Raw genomic sequence first — 15314 nt, forward strand, 5'->3', positions numbered from 1 at the left:
CTGGGTCCCCTTGCTCTTGGGAAAGGAGCTGCTCCTCCTATAACACCAACAGCTTTCCAGCTTTTTCCTTTGTCATCTCTCAGTGTGAATTTGTTTAATTAGTCACTATGCTGGTACCAAGCTCCCCAGTCTGCATGGAAAAATCAGTACTTAAACATAGTCACTGCAGAACCACCTCTTCCATCAAAGGAAGAATATTTCTGGCTCAACGGTTGACATTCCATTCAGGCCTTTCCTTTCCTGCATTCTTCCACCTTTTGACATCACTTTCTGACTGTGGCCAGTGATTTAACTGCATGAGTCACCCTGCTGGTATGATCTCCATAGGTTTACGCATTCCAGCTAAAGAAGACAATTAGACAACTATTTCCAAGTTTACACTTTCACCAAATTACCTGGTGTTCACCTCAGAAACCTATGAGTACTTCTTTCAGTAACCCTGGGTGCCTAAATCTCAAGGAGCAGCGTTATTGAGAATTGCACAGTGTTATGCAGCTTCAGTTAAATCCTTCAGCCAACCTACACCCCATCCATAAAGTCTGTTATCAGCCAAACCTGTCATATGATCAAAGACCTCGACAAACGCTTCCTCTCTGTAAAATTCCAGCGACTTACATTAATTATTCCTTATCAAACAGGTTTTTTTTTTTTTCTATTAAGTTCTTCAGAATTTATCGGAGACAATGACCTCTATTTAAAATTTCCTTACATGTCATGTTAAATATTGGCTCCTTATTAGCACTTCTGAGATATCTCTAATAAATCTTGGGAAAAGAAGCAGGCCTAGCCAAATCTTTGATGCCAGTAACCGTTGCCTGTTGACTTCAAAGGACTCGTGCCTGGCAGATGACGTCTTCCCATGAAACCTGGCAGGTCATCCCTAAAAAATGGTTGTGAGTCCTCCTCTGCACCCCCTCCCAAACCTCCCCTTCCCACTTCGTCTCCACTCACTGCACAGTAGTGTTTGAGATCATAATTTTCCAAGAATCTTTGCACTGTGATTAATGATTTGTTAGCGCTCTCAAAAAGGAATCTGAACCCAGCCCAGCTTTGATCAAACCTCCCTCCAAGCCCTGAAGCCCTGATATTGGAATCCACCCACAAACTCATGCAGCTTTGCCGCAGGGGAAATAGATCTCACAGATCTGGAGAACTGTTCAAATTAAAAAAAAAAGTAGTTTAAATCAGCAAACAAGTTAATCCAGATTAGCTTTCCATGTGTAAAGTACATTAATAATGCTTTGTTACTAACCAAGCGTTGACCAGAGCCAGGACACTGGCAAACACTGAGGCTAATACAGACCACAGGCTCTGAAAGCAGCAGCTTTGATGCCCCATCCCTGGAGGTGTTTAATGCTGGGCTGGATGGGGCCCTGGACTGATGTAGTACCTGATTTAGTGGTGTAGCAACCCTGCCTGCAGGAGGGATTTGGGAAATAGGTGATCTCTGAGGTCCCTTCCAAAGCCATTCTATGAATTCTATGATTCCAGAGCCAGAGCAAGAGCAGCACGCTCAGAGGAACCAGTGCAGATGAAATACCTCCCAGCAAGCTGATGGATAATACATGCAAACCTGCAATCATCACTAAGCACATTATTAGCACTGCTGCTAAAAAGGAGCAATAAACTCTGGTTCCATTTTCTGGGTATTTTGTTGGGGGAGGACAATGAAATCCTTGAAAAGCACAACGCCATCAGCAGAATGCCTCCCAGACTTGTCCTAGCAAGAAGCTGCATATTCTGTGTGTCAGTTGCTTCATAAATTATTCCCCAGGAATATGAAAATTTTACAACTACTTGCTGTTGGAATCACACCACTTAAATCATGTTTATTTAACTCCTGAAATGTGAAGTTTGCTCCCCGGAAGAGCTGAGCTCTCACAGAACTCTGACCCAGTGACAAAACCACAAGGACTGAATTTTTGTCATATTTTAATCCAGCGCCTGGCACAGTTCAGTGTTATTGCAGTACAAATAACAAGTTTTATTTAAATATCTTTCCCTCAATGGGAACTCTTCTTCTGTTCCATAAACTTGTAAACTTGGAAGCAAGGCAAAAATGCAGCCATAATTTAAGCACTGCTGTCAACCAAATTGCTGACTTCTATCAGCAAATCACACCCACAGGAAAGGAGTTTGCTTCAATACGTCTCAGGTGCAGCCCTTTGTGCTTTGTTTTCAGGCATACCACGCTCAGCCTCCTCCAAGTTAACTGCTCAGAAGCTAAGAAACGAAGTGCTGCATAAAGCAGCCAGCACACAGCACCACGTGCAGCAGGTGACAAAATGCAAACGCCTCACTACAGCTTTCTGTGGTCGATCAGGAGCTTTGCTGGGCAGTTACTTACTGTGTGAGAAGCGTTGTGTGATGGGGGTTCCTGGGTAAGGGTAAGTACGGCTCTCCCACTGAATGTTTCCTTCTTGCACTGCTTTGATAAAGCCATGATAACACTGATGGGCCACACCTAGAGAAAGACAAGATGTCAGCAGAATTTGGGGCATGTTAGGAACAAAATGTGTCTGCACGGTTGCACAAGCACGTCCAAATCCAGCACATACTACAGCTCTACATAAGAAGTGCACGACAGCCTTTGTAGGAAGCACTGAGCTTGGAGAAGCCAAAATAAATGAATTATCACGTTGATGTGTAGTGAGTAGCAGCATGATAGCAATTATTAAAGAAATCCTGCATTTAGATTTTAACTATGCTGGTAGAAATTCAGAGGATTTAAGAGAATAAACAGTTGCAGAAATCAGCAATCACTGAACTTATTTGCTACATTTCTGCTATGTGACTTACCCCACATTTCTCCCAATATTTAACTGCCTACAAGAATCACAGCACTGAACTAGCTTCCCACTACTTTAAAACCTATTACCTTTCTGCTACATCTTCTAGGTCCTTCTGTCTCACCCAGCTGCAACGCAAAGTTGCTGTCCCCAATCACACCCAAACTGATGCTGCAAGCAAGCACACCTTTCTGCCCAGAGAGCATCTGCCCTTCCCTTAATGGACCTTTGAGGACAAAGAACATGCAATAACGAACTGTGAAGAAAATGCATGCAGCTACCAGACAAGAATTTAAAAATAAATAAAAGAGATATCAGAGATAAAAGGCAGCATGTCTTTGTTGAAAGTTTTCCTTCTGCTTTCCAAGGCACGGATCTGGCTACTGGAGATGGCTCCAGCTCCTGTGCAGAGCAGGCCAGCACTCCAGCCACACTTCATTCAGTATACAGAATACATCTGACCGTGCTTGTACTGAGAAGTCAGAAGCTGGTTGCTGTGGGAAGAAAATGGCCTGCTGCTGATTGACTGCAGCAGCTCAACAGATGCTCTGTGGCCACAGCATCTGCTCACCACTCAGCCACATCCCTGCTGCCTCAAAGTGCTCTGTGCAGGTACACGGGGAGAAAACGCAGCCCTTCGTGCATGTGCAGCAAAGTACTGGTTTTGAGAAAGCACACAGAGCAGATTCTGCTTTTAGCTGCAGTGCTTGGCTGCTAGCAAAGGCTTTCGATGATCGCATGCAGATCTGAGCTGATCTGAGTCTTGCTGTGCCCTGGTGTCACAGGGCTGCACCACTCCTTGCTGGAGGCTGGGCACAGGCAACAAATGCACTTGAGGCACCGGAACCTGCTGAGATTTTTCCCAGGAGTTTGCTTACTGCATGCCCTGTGCCAGGAACACCCCCAGCGAGAAATTACACTCCGGGATACACAGCAGGAAGTTTTAAAAAATGAAGCCGTGGGTCCTCCAGCAGCCGGTCCCCAAGAGACATGTGGGAAACCTAACTTGAACCATAGGGTTCAAAGCAGATGCATCCTGACAAACAGGAAAAATTAACCAGAAGAAAACAGATTGGGCATTTACCTCAAGTGACCTCTCTGCTTTGCAGGGCACAGGTTAGCAATATGCACCGTAAAAAACACTGCAGCTGCCCAGCACCACCCAGCAGGCTCCAGATGGACGACTGTAATGCCACAGGCTGCTCTTCCCTCTCCCTGCACTTCAGGGATGTTTCCCACAGCCTCTTTTGGGGTGACTCACCGGGTGCTGGCTCATTCCAGCTGCATCCTTTGCACCTCTGAAGGCTGCTTCAGGAACAAGGATGTGTGAGAAAGCAGCAACACAAGGCCACGGACACTTGAAAACTTTTCAGCAAGAGGATGCAGATTGCTGAGCCAGCAGTAACAGAACACTGCGCATTCACTGACCCAAAACGATGCCAAAGAAATGGTGCAATGCTTACTTGTGAGGTAGCTGTGTTTTTGTTCAAGCCTGTTAAACACTGGGCAAAGCAGAGAATCCCTGGAATCTTAGCAACGCCTCACATGTGCAACAAGGCCACAATTGAGACATCGCCCCACACACCTGCCAACTGTATGCAGAGCCAGGGGCAGAATGCAGACATTTCTCACTTGACACCTGTTCTGCATGTTCCAGAAGAAACAAGCTGCCCAAGTGCAGCAACCTGACTAATTTCCCACAGATCTAACCATGGTTTTTCTCTCAAACCGCCTGTTTTTATGAAGCTTGCTAGCAAAACTTGCATGGTCAACAGTCCAAGGTAGCAGAAATCACCCAGTGTGTTCAGAACACTGGGAGCTAAGAGGCAGAGTTTGCACAAGGATCCTAGCAAAACTATTTGTTGTATCACATCTATACAGCACTAAAATATCCCCATTAGGCTTCAGAATTAATGCTGCACAGAAGCACAGTGAAGCATTTGTATCTCAGAGCTACCCTTTCAGAAAATCTGAATATGTAGATCTGTATTAATGTAGATGCAGTTTATACTTTGCCACTTATCTTCAGCAGATCTGTAAGAACCAGGCACTGTTTGGTTTCCAACCAAAAGCACAAACTTTGGGAATGTAATTCCTGAGCAAGCTGCAGACAGTGCACAACTACAGCCACATTACACATGGGGTGTAGGGAATGGAGGTCTGCTGTGCACGTGCCAGGGGAGAAGGCTGACTGCAGGGTCAATGGTGGCAGCATACAGGTAGTGCTCACAAGCAGCAATAAGTGAGCAATGTTGTTGTAGGGGGCTTGAGGTTTTGCTTTTTCCTACTTCAAAAGAGCATACCCAGCTCTGTTCTGCAGCACCAGAGCTACCAGCAATGCTTCAGCAAGGGAATCAACAGTGTCTGCTGATTTCAGACACTTTGCTGAAATACAATTTCTGAATTCAAGTGGAAAACAACAGGTGAGTCTAAAGCGAAACACAGAGCAGCTGGAATACAAATCCATGTTCCTACAATCACAATAAATGCATTCTCACTACAGCTGTTTGTACCTTTGATTAGTCGATACCACTGTTTGCAGACAAGGGCAGCAGTTTTGTGCTCCTGATAGGGGGAAAGGAAGGACAGGATATACTCCAAAACTTCCTCGGGGAGCTCCAACATGGATCTGTTATGCCTGGGCTCCTCCACCTCCAGCTCAGCACGTGGCTCCTCATCTTGCTCCATTGTCCCCTCGACCACAGCTTCTTCTGGATCCACGGCCATGAAACTGTCATCTTCACTGTCTGAGGAGCTGGCCATGGCATTCCACTTCACAGCTTCAGGTGGGGAAAAAAGACAACACTGAGGTCACCAAAAGAAACTCAACAGCATCAGAAATATAAACTGTGCACTACGTGCAAGCCCTGCACGTTGCTCTACACAAAGCACTGCACCAGGAAGCTCCAAACCAAGGACGTGGTTTTTGCAGGGCTCTGAAACAGGCTGCACACTGCTTCAGAATGAGCTCACAACCAAGCCTCCCCTGCACGTGGACAAAAGGCTCCAAACAAATGCTCAACCACCATCATCAAAGCAAGGAGACTCACCTCTGCTGGGGCAGCAAACATCACAGAATGGTTAAGATTGGAAAAGACCACTAAGATCATCTAGTCTGATAGAACCACTGTAATCCAATCGTGCCATGCCACTGTCTGGCCACTGAGCAGGACTGACTGCTGATGACAGGCTGAAATATTAAATCTCCAGCCATTCAAGACATGTAACATTACTGGGTAACAATGACAGAACTACAAAGCGAAGGAAATCCATCTTAAGGAGCAGCTGCATGCAGTTTGGCTCATTGGATGGTTTATAGGCTGTGACCACCAAACCCATGCCAGCTGCTGCAAAGCAAAGCCCCAGACCCTATTTTCTAGGAAATAACCCCACACTTCAGGAAGAGGTGCTGGTTTTGCCTTCCAACTCACTGTGACAACTAATCCACCACCAGAAGAATGGCAGTAGGCAGCATCACTCCACTTTTGGCAGCTTCCCTGATGAAGCAGCTTCAGAAAATCCTGAGGGGCTGTCAACCTTCAGCAGAAACCAAGTTAAAATTAAACTTCCAGTTATTGTGCTAGCAGATGCTCTGCAAGTTTTCCAATGTCAGAAATCCTTCTTAGAGTCAATGCTATAACAGAGAGCCTGAAACTGAAACACTTTGACAAAAGTGCTGCTCCCATCAGTAAACTGCATTACGCAGCAGATAATTTACAAATTCCCAAAGATTAAGGAAAACAAGGAGAGTTGCACTAAAAACAAATTAACAAAACTAACAAAAAAATAGTGAGTTGGGTCCTTTCCAAACAATAGCATCAATAGTCAGCAAGCACAGGTAATCGTTTCCAGCTTTATGCAGTGCTGCAGGCAAGCAAAGGCTCCCAGCTTCACAGCCCTGAGTCATGCCCAAGCTGGGGGAAGCAAAAGCCTTACAGCTAGGAAACCAGAGCAGCAAATGGGGAACAGAAAGCACCAGACACCCTAGAATTGTCTTATGTGCTGGAAAAGCAAACAGGAACACAACCAGACCAGGTACAATGGGACACCTGGGGGTGACAAAACTGAACGTAAGTCTTGGTTCAATAGGTTCACACAAGAAATCTGTTGTTGTAAAGGTTCAGAAGCGAAGATTATGGTGGTGGGCATTTCCCAGCAGCTTTTATTTACTATTTAAATAATGTGCAAAACCTACTGGAGGATGTCAGCTGAGAAGTGCAAGAATGGATGCCCTCCTAGGAAAGTTTTTTTCCCCCTCAACTATAAATAACCCAATTATCAAATCCCAATTTCAATCCTCTAGAGCTCCAGCACACAGAATAATCACAGACACAGATCTTACTGCAAGACAAACTGTGTGCAAGCAGCTCAGAGTGTAGGAGAGCACCTGCTTTGCCAAGGCAGGAGCTGCAGGAAGCCTGCTGGTGTTCTCCTGCGATCTGCAGGTATCTGTGCATCCCTGGAGGTGCAGAAGTTCCAGGCAGCCTTGCCTGGTCTCCCACGCTTTGCAGAAGGTGAACAGGTCCTGTGTCTGACGGTGGTGCTTAGCTGTGAAAGGCTTCCCTAAGAAAGAAGATAAGGAAACAAACCTGGACCTGCAGAGATGGTTTTTATCCTTCCTGGGATGCCACACGTGCCAGCATCGATACAGCGGTCTCAAAGGATGGAGATTACAGCAAGCAGCACCCACAGGCAGAGTGCATGACACCAGGATTAAAATCAGCCCAACTCTGCTTCCCAGCACAGCTTCCTGCTGGGCACATCTCTCCCAGACATCTTTTTTGTAATGCTCATTAAATACACATATGCAATCCCAACATTCTTGCTGCAGAATTACAGGAAGCAGGCTGAAGAGGAAGCTGGCAGGGCATCGGGATGGCAGCCTGTTCTCTGGAGAGCAAGGAAATTCCTCTGCCTTCCCTTAACTGAAATGAAAATGACTGCAGAGTGTTCAGGACTTCATTACAGCTTTACCAGACCACTTTATATCATTATACCCAAATGCATCCACTTAGCTAAATCCTCATTTCCTAAGCATCTGAGCATAACAAATAACCGTCCTCCGAGTTCACACCCACAACGTGCTATTTTTTATAAGGAGAACAAGATTAGAAATGAATTCAGCTCCCAATAGACAAGTGGAAGGGATATTTGGGCACCAAGCTTCACCTGCCATGGATGTGGATCTTGTTTATAGGGCGTGAGACCAGGGAGCTGGGAATGACCCCAGATTGCAACACTCACCTTCCACAGTGATAGAAGCAAAAGCCCTGTGCTGTAACCTTGCCTTAAAGCAAAAAGGCCACAAAGCTCAAACATCCCACCAGCTCCTACTGACAATTAATCAGCACATCCACAGGACAAAATCCCATGTCAGTAGCACTGCTAGCTGTCCCAAGGGCAGAGCAGCTCTCCAGATGCTCTCTGCTTGTGCAGAGCTGGGACTGCAGCTTCTACACAGACTAAAATTAATATCTAAGCAACACCAGCACTGAAAAAGCAACAAAGTGATTCGCACAGCTGTGTCTCATCAAAAAGCACGTGCAATTTGATTCACTTGCCAATGAATCATCCCACAGCCCTGGTCTGCTTTGACTGATCGCTACGAAGCGCCCCAAAGCATCACTCTGTGCTTTGCACCTTACAGACCCCCAGCCCAGGGGACAGTCCTTACACTGCAGGAGGACAGACATCTCAGAGCATTTAAAAGTCAGCCTGAAGCCTTACCAAATGATCTCAACTGCTTAAAATAATGCATACAGAAACACTCAGAGGGCGATCGAAGCCAAGCTCTGCCAGCACCGATCCCATTTGCCTGACCGATCCTAAGAGCTGCTACCCTGCCAGCTGGCAAAACATTTTAGAACTCTTTTCCTCCTCTCTGTGCACTTCAATACCCCTTCCCTCCCCTCCTGAATCTACTTAAGAACCTGCTCTTTATTCTGCTAAAATAATTAGCCACTGCAGTGGAACAGGCAGAGAAGAAATGTGAATTGCAGACAAGAAAACTGCCAAGTGAAAACAGCTCCCAGAACCTGGTTGCAGAAGGCAGCAAGAACTCTGCTCATGCAAAACCTCTCCTGACACAGCAAGGTTTCCCTACCTGCAGGCATCACTTCTGGTCCCAAAGACCCCAACTCACAGGCGTGGGTTGCATTGGTGGTTCCCATCCTGAGATCCCTCCTCCTCTGCTCAGCTGTCACAGAAGTGCCCGAACCCGCAGAGCTTTTGACAACTTCTTTTTATAAAGTCAACAGATTTTAGGAAAAGAAAAATCCTCCAAAGGGAAAGTTCTTGAATGAAAACAAGCTCTTGAATGAAAATAAGCAGTCATGCAATAGTACTGAGTCACAGTGCGTTACTCAGAAGGGAATGCTCATTTTCACATGCCACAAAGAACTCGTTATCCAAACATAATTGTAGAAGCTACGTTCTCACTTGGGAAAAAAAAAAAAAAATCAAGGTGTGTGTTAAATGGCCCAGCCCTGGCTGACTGCTTTGGTTGGAAGGAGAAAGGGACTCTGCAGAACATTTAATTGCGCTTGGCAATCAGTAGCTACAGGGTTAATTTAGGGGTGGAAGAGCCAACCTGCTACAGACACTTCCTCATACTTTGCCAGGCCTGTTCTGCTTGTCACCAGCCCCATCCGCACAGCAGAGCTGTGTTTAAGAGACATTAAGAGCATTTGGGCTTATTTGCTTAGCCAGTCCAAAACAAGGCTCCAAGGGCTCCTGAGCAGCCACGGCACCAAGGGCTGGGATGGCAGCTTCCCTCCCTTCTGCCAACACCACTCACCCCACAGCCACCAGCCCTGCTTCAAATGATTAACGGGATCAGCAGTGCTAACTGCCTGTGATTTGGGGTAGGGATATCGTTTTGTTCTGTTAGCACCAAGCACTGAGCATAAAATAACACACTGTTCCGAGCCCTCAGACACATGCACCAGTGAGAGCCCACCTGCTTGAAAATCAATTGCCAGACAAGTGGGGAAAAAAAAAAAGAAAAGAAGCAGATTTTAAGCAAAAAAAAGCCAGTGGGAAACAAAGCAATGAGCAATATCCTGCCTGCACTGCTCCACCAGCATCTGACCTAACATGGCAGTGCTGGAAGGATGAATGAGCGAGACCTTGCAGACACCTGCACCAACCTTTGCTTTTCGTCCCCACTGAACAGGCAGTTCCCAGCTCTTTGAAGCTCTGCCTTTCCCCTTCAGATGCTTTTCAACAGGAAATTGTCTTTTCCTCCATATCAGACTTCAGCTCTAAAGAGAAAGGTTTCCTAAACTCCATCTGCAAGTTGCAAAATGCCAATCTCTCCCTCTTGATGCCACCACCTCCCTGCTGCACGCCCTGCCTGGAAACCAGTGCTGTTGTAAGGGCTCTGCATGCAAATCCAACATTATGCTGCTGTTAACTCCATGACAGCTGCCTAAGCTATCTTCCTACAAAATTAAAGCACTGAAAGTGATGAAGAAAACCTGAGGTTCATTCTGGATTTCAACCTAACAGAACATGTTGTGTACACTTCTCACTTAGCACGTGAATGAGAGGAAGCAGTGCTGTTCAATAACAGCACGCTTCAAGTGGTAAAACGTGTCACTAGAATCTGTTAATGGGATAAACAGAAGGAAACCAGAAGCATCAGAATTGGCTTAAAAGCTTAATAAAATGTTCATCAATTGTGAACCAGACCGAAAGGAAAGCAGCAGGGCCAAACCTCGCTGCAGAAAGCCGCTAAGTAAGTGGAGAACTCAAATATCCCATCTTCAAAAAGCCAAAGGCATCCACAGCAAAGGTGACTGAAGGTTTTCTTTTGCTGGTGTTATTAACCTGAAACTAGTTCAAGCTGTGGGAAACCTACTGAAAGCTACACGAGGGGAGAGATGGTTGGAAAAGCACAGAAGCAGCTGCTGGAGCTCATGCATGTGCTGTTGGCCAACAAACCCCAAACGTAACCATGCTGGGCAGTAAACACAGTTAACCTTTGGTTAAAAGGCAATCCAGCCCTCTACATGCCATCCCTTGATACAAAATGCAGGCTGCTGCTTGCACACCTCCACCTCTGACATCTCAGCAACACAGCATTCCCTCACCCCAGCCAAAAACCAGAACATTGATACCGATCCCAGCTGGGCTCCAGGCACTAAGTGACCACCCCAGTAACCTCAACCCAAATTGGGCCACTTTTGAAAACTGTTCTGCTTGGTTGCAGGGATCAGCTGCACTACCTGTGTCCAGGTTTGCTCTTAATTCTCTAATCAAAATCATCCTAAACTTGCTCTTGTGAAGAAGTGGTGTTTTACGCTCATGTACTCCCTCTGCTGGCTCCCTGCAAGCCATCAACTACATTAATTCTCACCTGAGGATAAAAAGAATTTCAAAATGAAGGCAAATTGCCTAGCCAGAAAATAAGAATGATCCCAAAGCAAGCAAACAACAGGCTCTGAGACTTGAAAATACATCATAAGATCATCCAGGAAAGCGTTGCTGTATCACATGCTGCCTGAGGATTTATCAGCGCAGACAAAACCACCCAACAGACACGATGCTCAAGACTTATCCAGAAGTGCCTGCAATGATTCCTCAGCAAAAAATCTTGCTTGATAATGTCCATGAACAGATATTGGGAGTAAGTGCCATCTCCCTGCTTTCTTAAGATAGCTCAGGAGCTCGCAGGCAGTGCCTGTAGAACTGCTGCTAAATTAATTATTTAAGAGAAAGCCTTAAAAACAGCACAGTGCTGCCTCCCTTCTCCTGACATCCCTTAAAGCTACTGAATCTCTAACGCTGGTCAGCCTGTACACAGATTTCATACACAGATTTCAGACAAATGTACAGCTGGGCCATTAGGAAACCACACCTAAAAACCAATCGTGTCTTGAACGTATGAAAAATAAGCCTGAAAACACAACAGAAGCATCACTTCTGTATTTCAAGACATCTAGAAGCCCACTCGTATGCCTGACGTGCCCAAAAAGCCTGCACAGGACAATGAGAATGCTGGTGAAGGCAAGGTTTGCTGCAGGGCAACCCATTGAGCAGATGCTCACGTGCCAACCTCTGGTGCCCCCCACGTGCTCTTTGTCAGAGGAATGGAAGGATTTAATGTTTGCACAGAGCAAAGCTACCCTGCAGCCTAATTGTACAAAGCACAACGTTCCTCTGCTCGCTAAGAAATCAAGTGATGAGCAGCCCTGAGACATCTCCTCTGAAGCGAAGATGAGCTCAGTGGTACTGGCTTTCAGGCCAATAAAAGGATGCTCTGGAAAAAGCCACATATTACTGCAGGCTCAGTGGCCAAGGTTTAATTTAAAATCAATATCTGCAGCTTTCAGCCCTGCTGCTAACTGCACAGGAGCACGCTGATGCAATGCTGTCATCATTGCTAGCACGCAAGGGCTGAGGACATCCAACAGCACTGAGCAACGCTCACCTCCTGCAGCTCCTGAGATGAGCTACCTGGCCATGCCATGCTGTGAGATTCAGCAAATCAAGTCTGTTCACCAAGGCTTAGAAATACCACGTTGAAAATTCTATGAAAAAAGACAAGAAACAGATGCCTAATGCACATTAGCAACTCAAAATGCAAGGAACTCGTGATGCCAGCTCACCCTCATCCCCCTGCTGCAGACCTCCAACCTCACACCCCAAACGCAGCCTGGCTTCCCCCAGCCCACATTTGCAGAATGGGCCACTGCTGCTCCCAAAGGCTTTTCTCCCTCTGTTGCAACAGGGAAAAAACAGGCAGCCTAAAGACAAATGCAGGAAGGGTATGCATTCAAAGTGACAGATTAAAGGTGGCTGCTCGACGGACGCACGAGGAACTGGATTCAGTAATTTTAGCTCCATATGGTACAAAAGTGGCTGCTGCTCTTTGGATTTCTCATTTGTTTTTGGCACAATTGTGATGATATTGCACTCACTTCACTTTTAAAAGCATCTGGTAAGACCAGCAGAAACTGGAATGAGACGAAACCAACATGAGCAGAAAGTATGAGCTGCTTCTACAAAAAAACTCTATGGACTCACTTTAAACCCTCAAACCCCAAACTAGATTAAACCCAGCACAGCACAGAACAGAAAAAGCCAGACAAGCATTTCAAAGCAATTCTAAAACATAGGAAGAGATACGGCCTGTTGGAGCCACAAATAGTGGACAAGAGGGGAAAAATGAATGCTTTTTGTTTAATTCACAGATATTTCAGTCGGTGTTTAACTAGCAAAGATAAATATTTTTTAAATTGCCATAGAAATGGGGAAGTGAACACACTCTGCAGCACAATCCAAAGTGAATTAATTGAGGCTCTAGGAGAACATGTGCAGCTCCCAAAATAGCAAGCTCCTGAAGGCAAGAACCGCATTTTTACATCTTGCACAATCCCAAGTTTCCAGCCGCAGTTTTCGACACATCCATGTCATCCTGCTCTTCTTTTATCTAAGGCATAAGCAAGTTTGAAAGGGATTTTGACTTGAATTTCAAAGCACGACAGGAAGCAGGAGATATCTGAATTGCACACAGTCCTCATGTCAGGAATACACCTCGCATCCAGAGCGACACTCACCAAGCACATCACCAGAGTCCTCTTCTCAAAGGCTTTTATCAGGGCTTGGACCAAACCTGCTGGCTCTGATGTCTCCCACAAGCTGCTGTAGATGTCCTCACCCCACACCTTGATCCAGAAGCAAAGGGCTTTTGGTTTATCTGTGCTCAACCTTCTAAACGTGTAAGGGCAAAGCCTGAATTGATGTTGTACAATAAAGCCTAAATACACAGGGAAAAGAACTTCCCTCGGATGCACAGCTCTGTTTACACAGAAAGTGGGAACCCTTTTCCAGACATGCTCAGTCACATCCTGTGGAAATGGCTCAAGTTGGCAGCAAAGAGAGCAGGCTGAGCTGCAGCCCCACAGCCCTTGGAAGCCCTGAAAATGTGCATTTAAAAATCAATCGTGCTGGGAAAGCACAGGGAACCGAGCATCCCTGTGTCAACATGAAGCATTCTCAGGTTTCTCCAGCAGCCAAATGGAGAAAATTGAAGCCCCAGTGACTACAGGCTTGAATGAGCTCTGTTTTCAAGTTCCACGTGCTGCTGTGGATGAGAATAAAGCAACACATGTAAAGAAGTGCAGTAACACAACTGTGCTGTATGCTGCTTTTCACTCTCAAGTGCTTTATGAAGAATTTCACTTGGCACTGTGGAAAAATTGCTGCTCGGGTGGAGCCACCTATCAGATAACTATCAGGTGACACAAGAAGAAAAACATACAGACATCTTCACTATGCAAAATCACCCAGGATTTGTTCAGGCTACCTGCACTGGAGAAATTCAAGGAGATTTCCCCAGGGAACACTGAGGGTCACAGCCTAAGGGAAAGCAGCAGCATTCTCTCCCTGCTCCAGCACAAGTGTAAGGAAAAGGAAGAAGAAATGAGCACTCAAGGAATAAGGAAAAGGGAGAATAGCTGTAAAGTTGGGAGAGACTCACTGCTAACACCTGGCTCAGAGGTTTGGTTCTCCAGGAGAGCAAATTCCCTGAGCCCAGGCTGGAACTGCTGGGCACGTTTGTGAGAACACTGCAGCATCATCAGCAGTCCAGAGCTTTGCAAGGCCACCTGCAATGCAATGTATTGATCCAGGCTCCAGGATGCAAGCGATGATGGGAGGTGGCTGCTCTGTCATTACACTCGGGTTCCAAATTTAGGTCAGCAGCATCTCAGATGTAATGCATTTTAAGCAGATTCACAGCCCTGTAGTATAAAGGGGAAGAATTCTACCAAGATCAAAGCTAACTGTCCACACACATAGTTACAACTCTTCTGCCAAAGCTCTCCCAGCTGTAGCATAAGTCTCACTACCAATAATTAAATCCATTTGAATACAAATGACAGCCCCAGCACTCAGTAGGTTATCTTACAAACACAAAACAGCCCTATCTTTCACCATACTACAGATGCATTTCAGCTGAACAAGGCTTCCCCGACTTCTCTTTTGTTCTGTCTCTCAACACGAATTAAGTTTGGCTCCCAGCTTCTAGAAACGCAAAGCCCGAGCTCCGAAACCTGGAGCAGGGCCCTTCCCTCGCAGGGACACAGCTCTGTGGGGATGCAGCGACCAAGAAGAGCCTTGCCAACACCAGGAGGTGTTGGACCAGCAGCGAGACAATGGGGAGCGACGCGGAGCTGAGGCTGCCTCCATGGAAGGGACTCAGAGCACAACACGATGCGAGGTGTGAGCTGCCCAGCATAGGAATTCACGGTTATTTACTGCTCTGGGAGCCTGGCTGAGGCTCACCTTTGTGTTGGCACCGATAAAAGCTCAGTGCCCCTCGGGGGACAAGGAACAACACGGCACAGCTCAGCATCACCCGACCGTCATTTTGGGGCTGTGGATCCCCAAAGGAGCCCCTCAACAACGAGGGGCTGAGGATGGAGACCTCAACACAGCGACAACACCCCGAGAAATAGAGACTCTGCCCTAAATACCCCTCCCTAAATAAAGGGACGCCGACCGGGCCGGGCTCGGCCG

At 46.3% G+C, this 15314-nt stretch overlaps 1 protein-coding gene across 1 annotated transcript in view; it reads right to left on the bottom strand.

The window, feature by feature from the left end:
- The window catches only part of FBXO42 (F-box protein 42), a 29198-nt gene extending 23555 nt beyond the window's left edge, over window positions 1-5643 (bottom strand). The window contains exons 1-2 of the mRNA XM_019622376.2: window positions 5303-5643; window positions 2348-2464 (exon numbers count right to left, since the gene is read on the bottom strand). Of these exons, the coding sequence (XP_019477921.1) occupies window positions 2348-2464; window positions 5303-5552 (367 nt within the window). The 5' untranslated portion in view covers window positions 5553-5643. The remainder of the gene's footprint in view (window positions 1-2347; window positions 2465-5302) is intronic.
- Between the last annotated feature and the right edge of the window lie 9671 nt (window positions 5644-15314).

This window comes from Meleagris gallopavo, chromosome 23 (assembly GCF_000146605.3).
Source record: "Meleagris gallopavo isolate NT-WF06-2002-E0010 breed Aviagen turkey brand Nicholas breeding stock chromosome 23, Turkey_5.1, whole genome shotgun sequence".
Taxonomy (NCBI): Eukaryota; Metazoa; Chordata; class Aves; order Galliformes; family Phasianidae; genus Meleagris; species Meleagris gallopavo.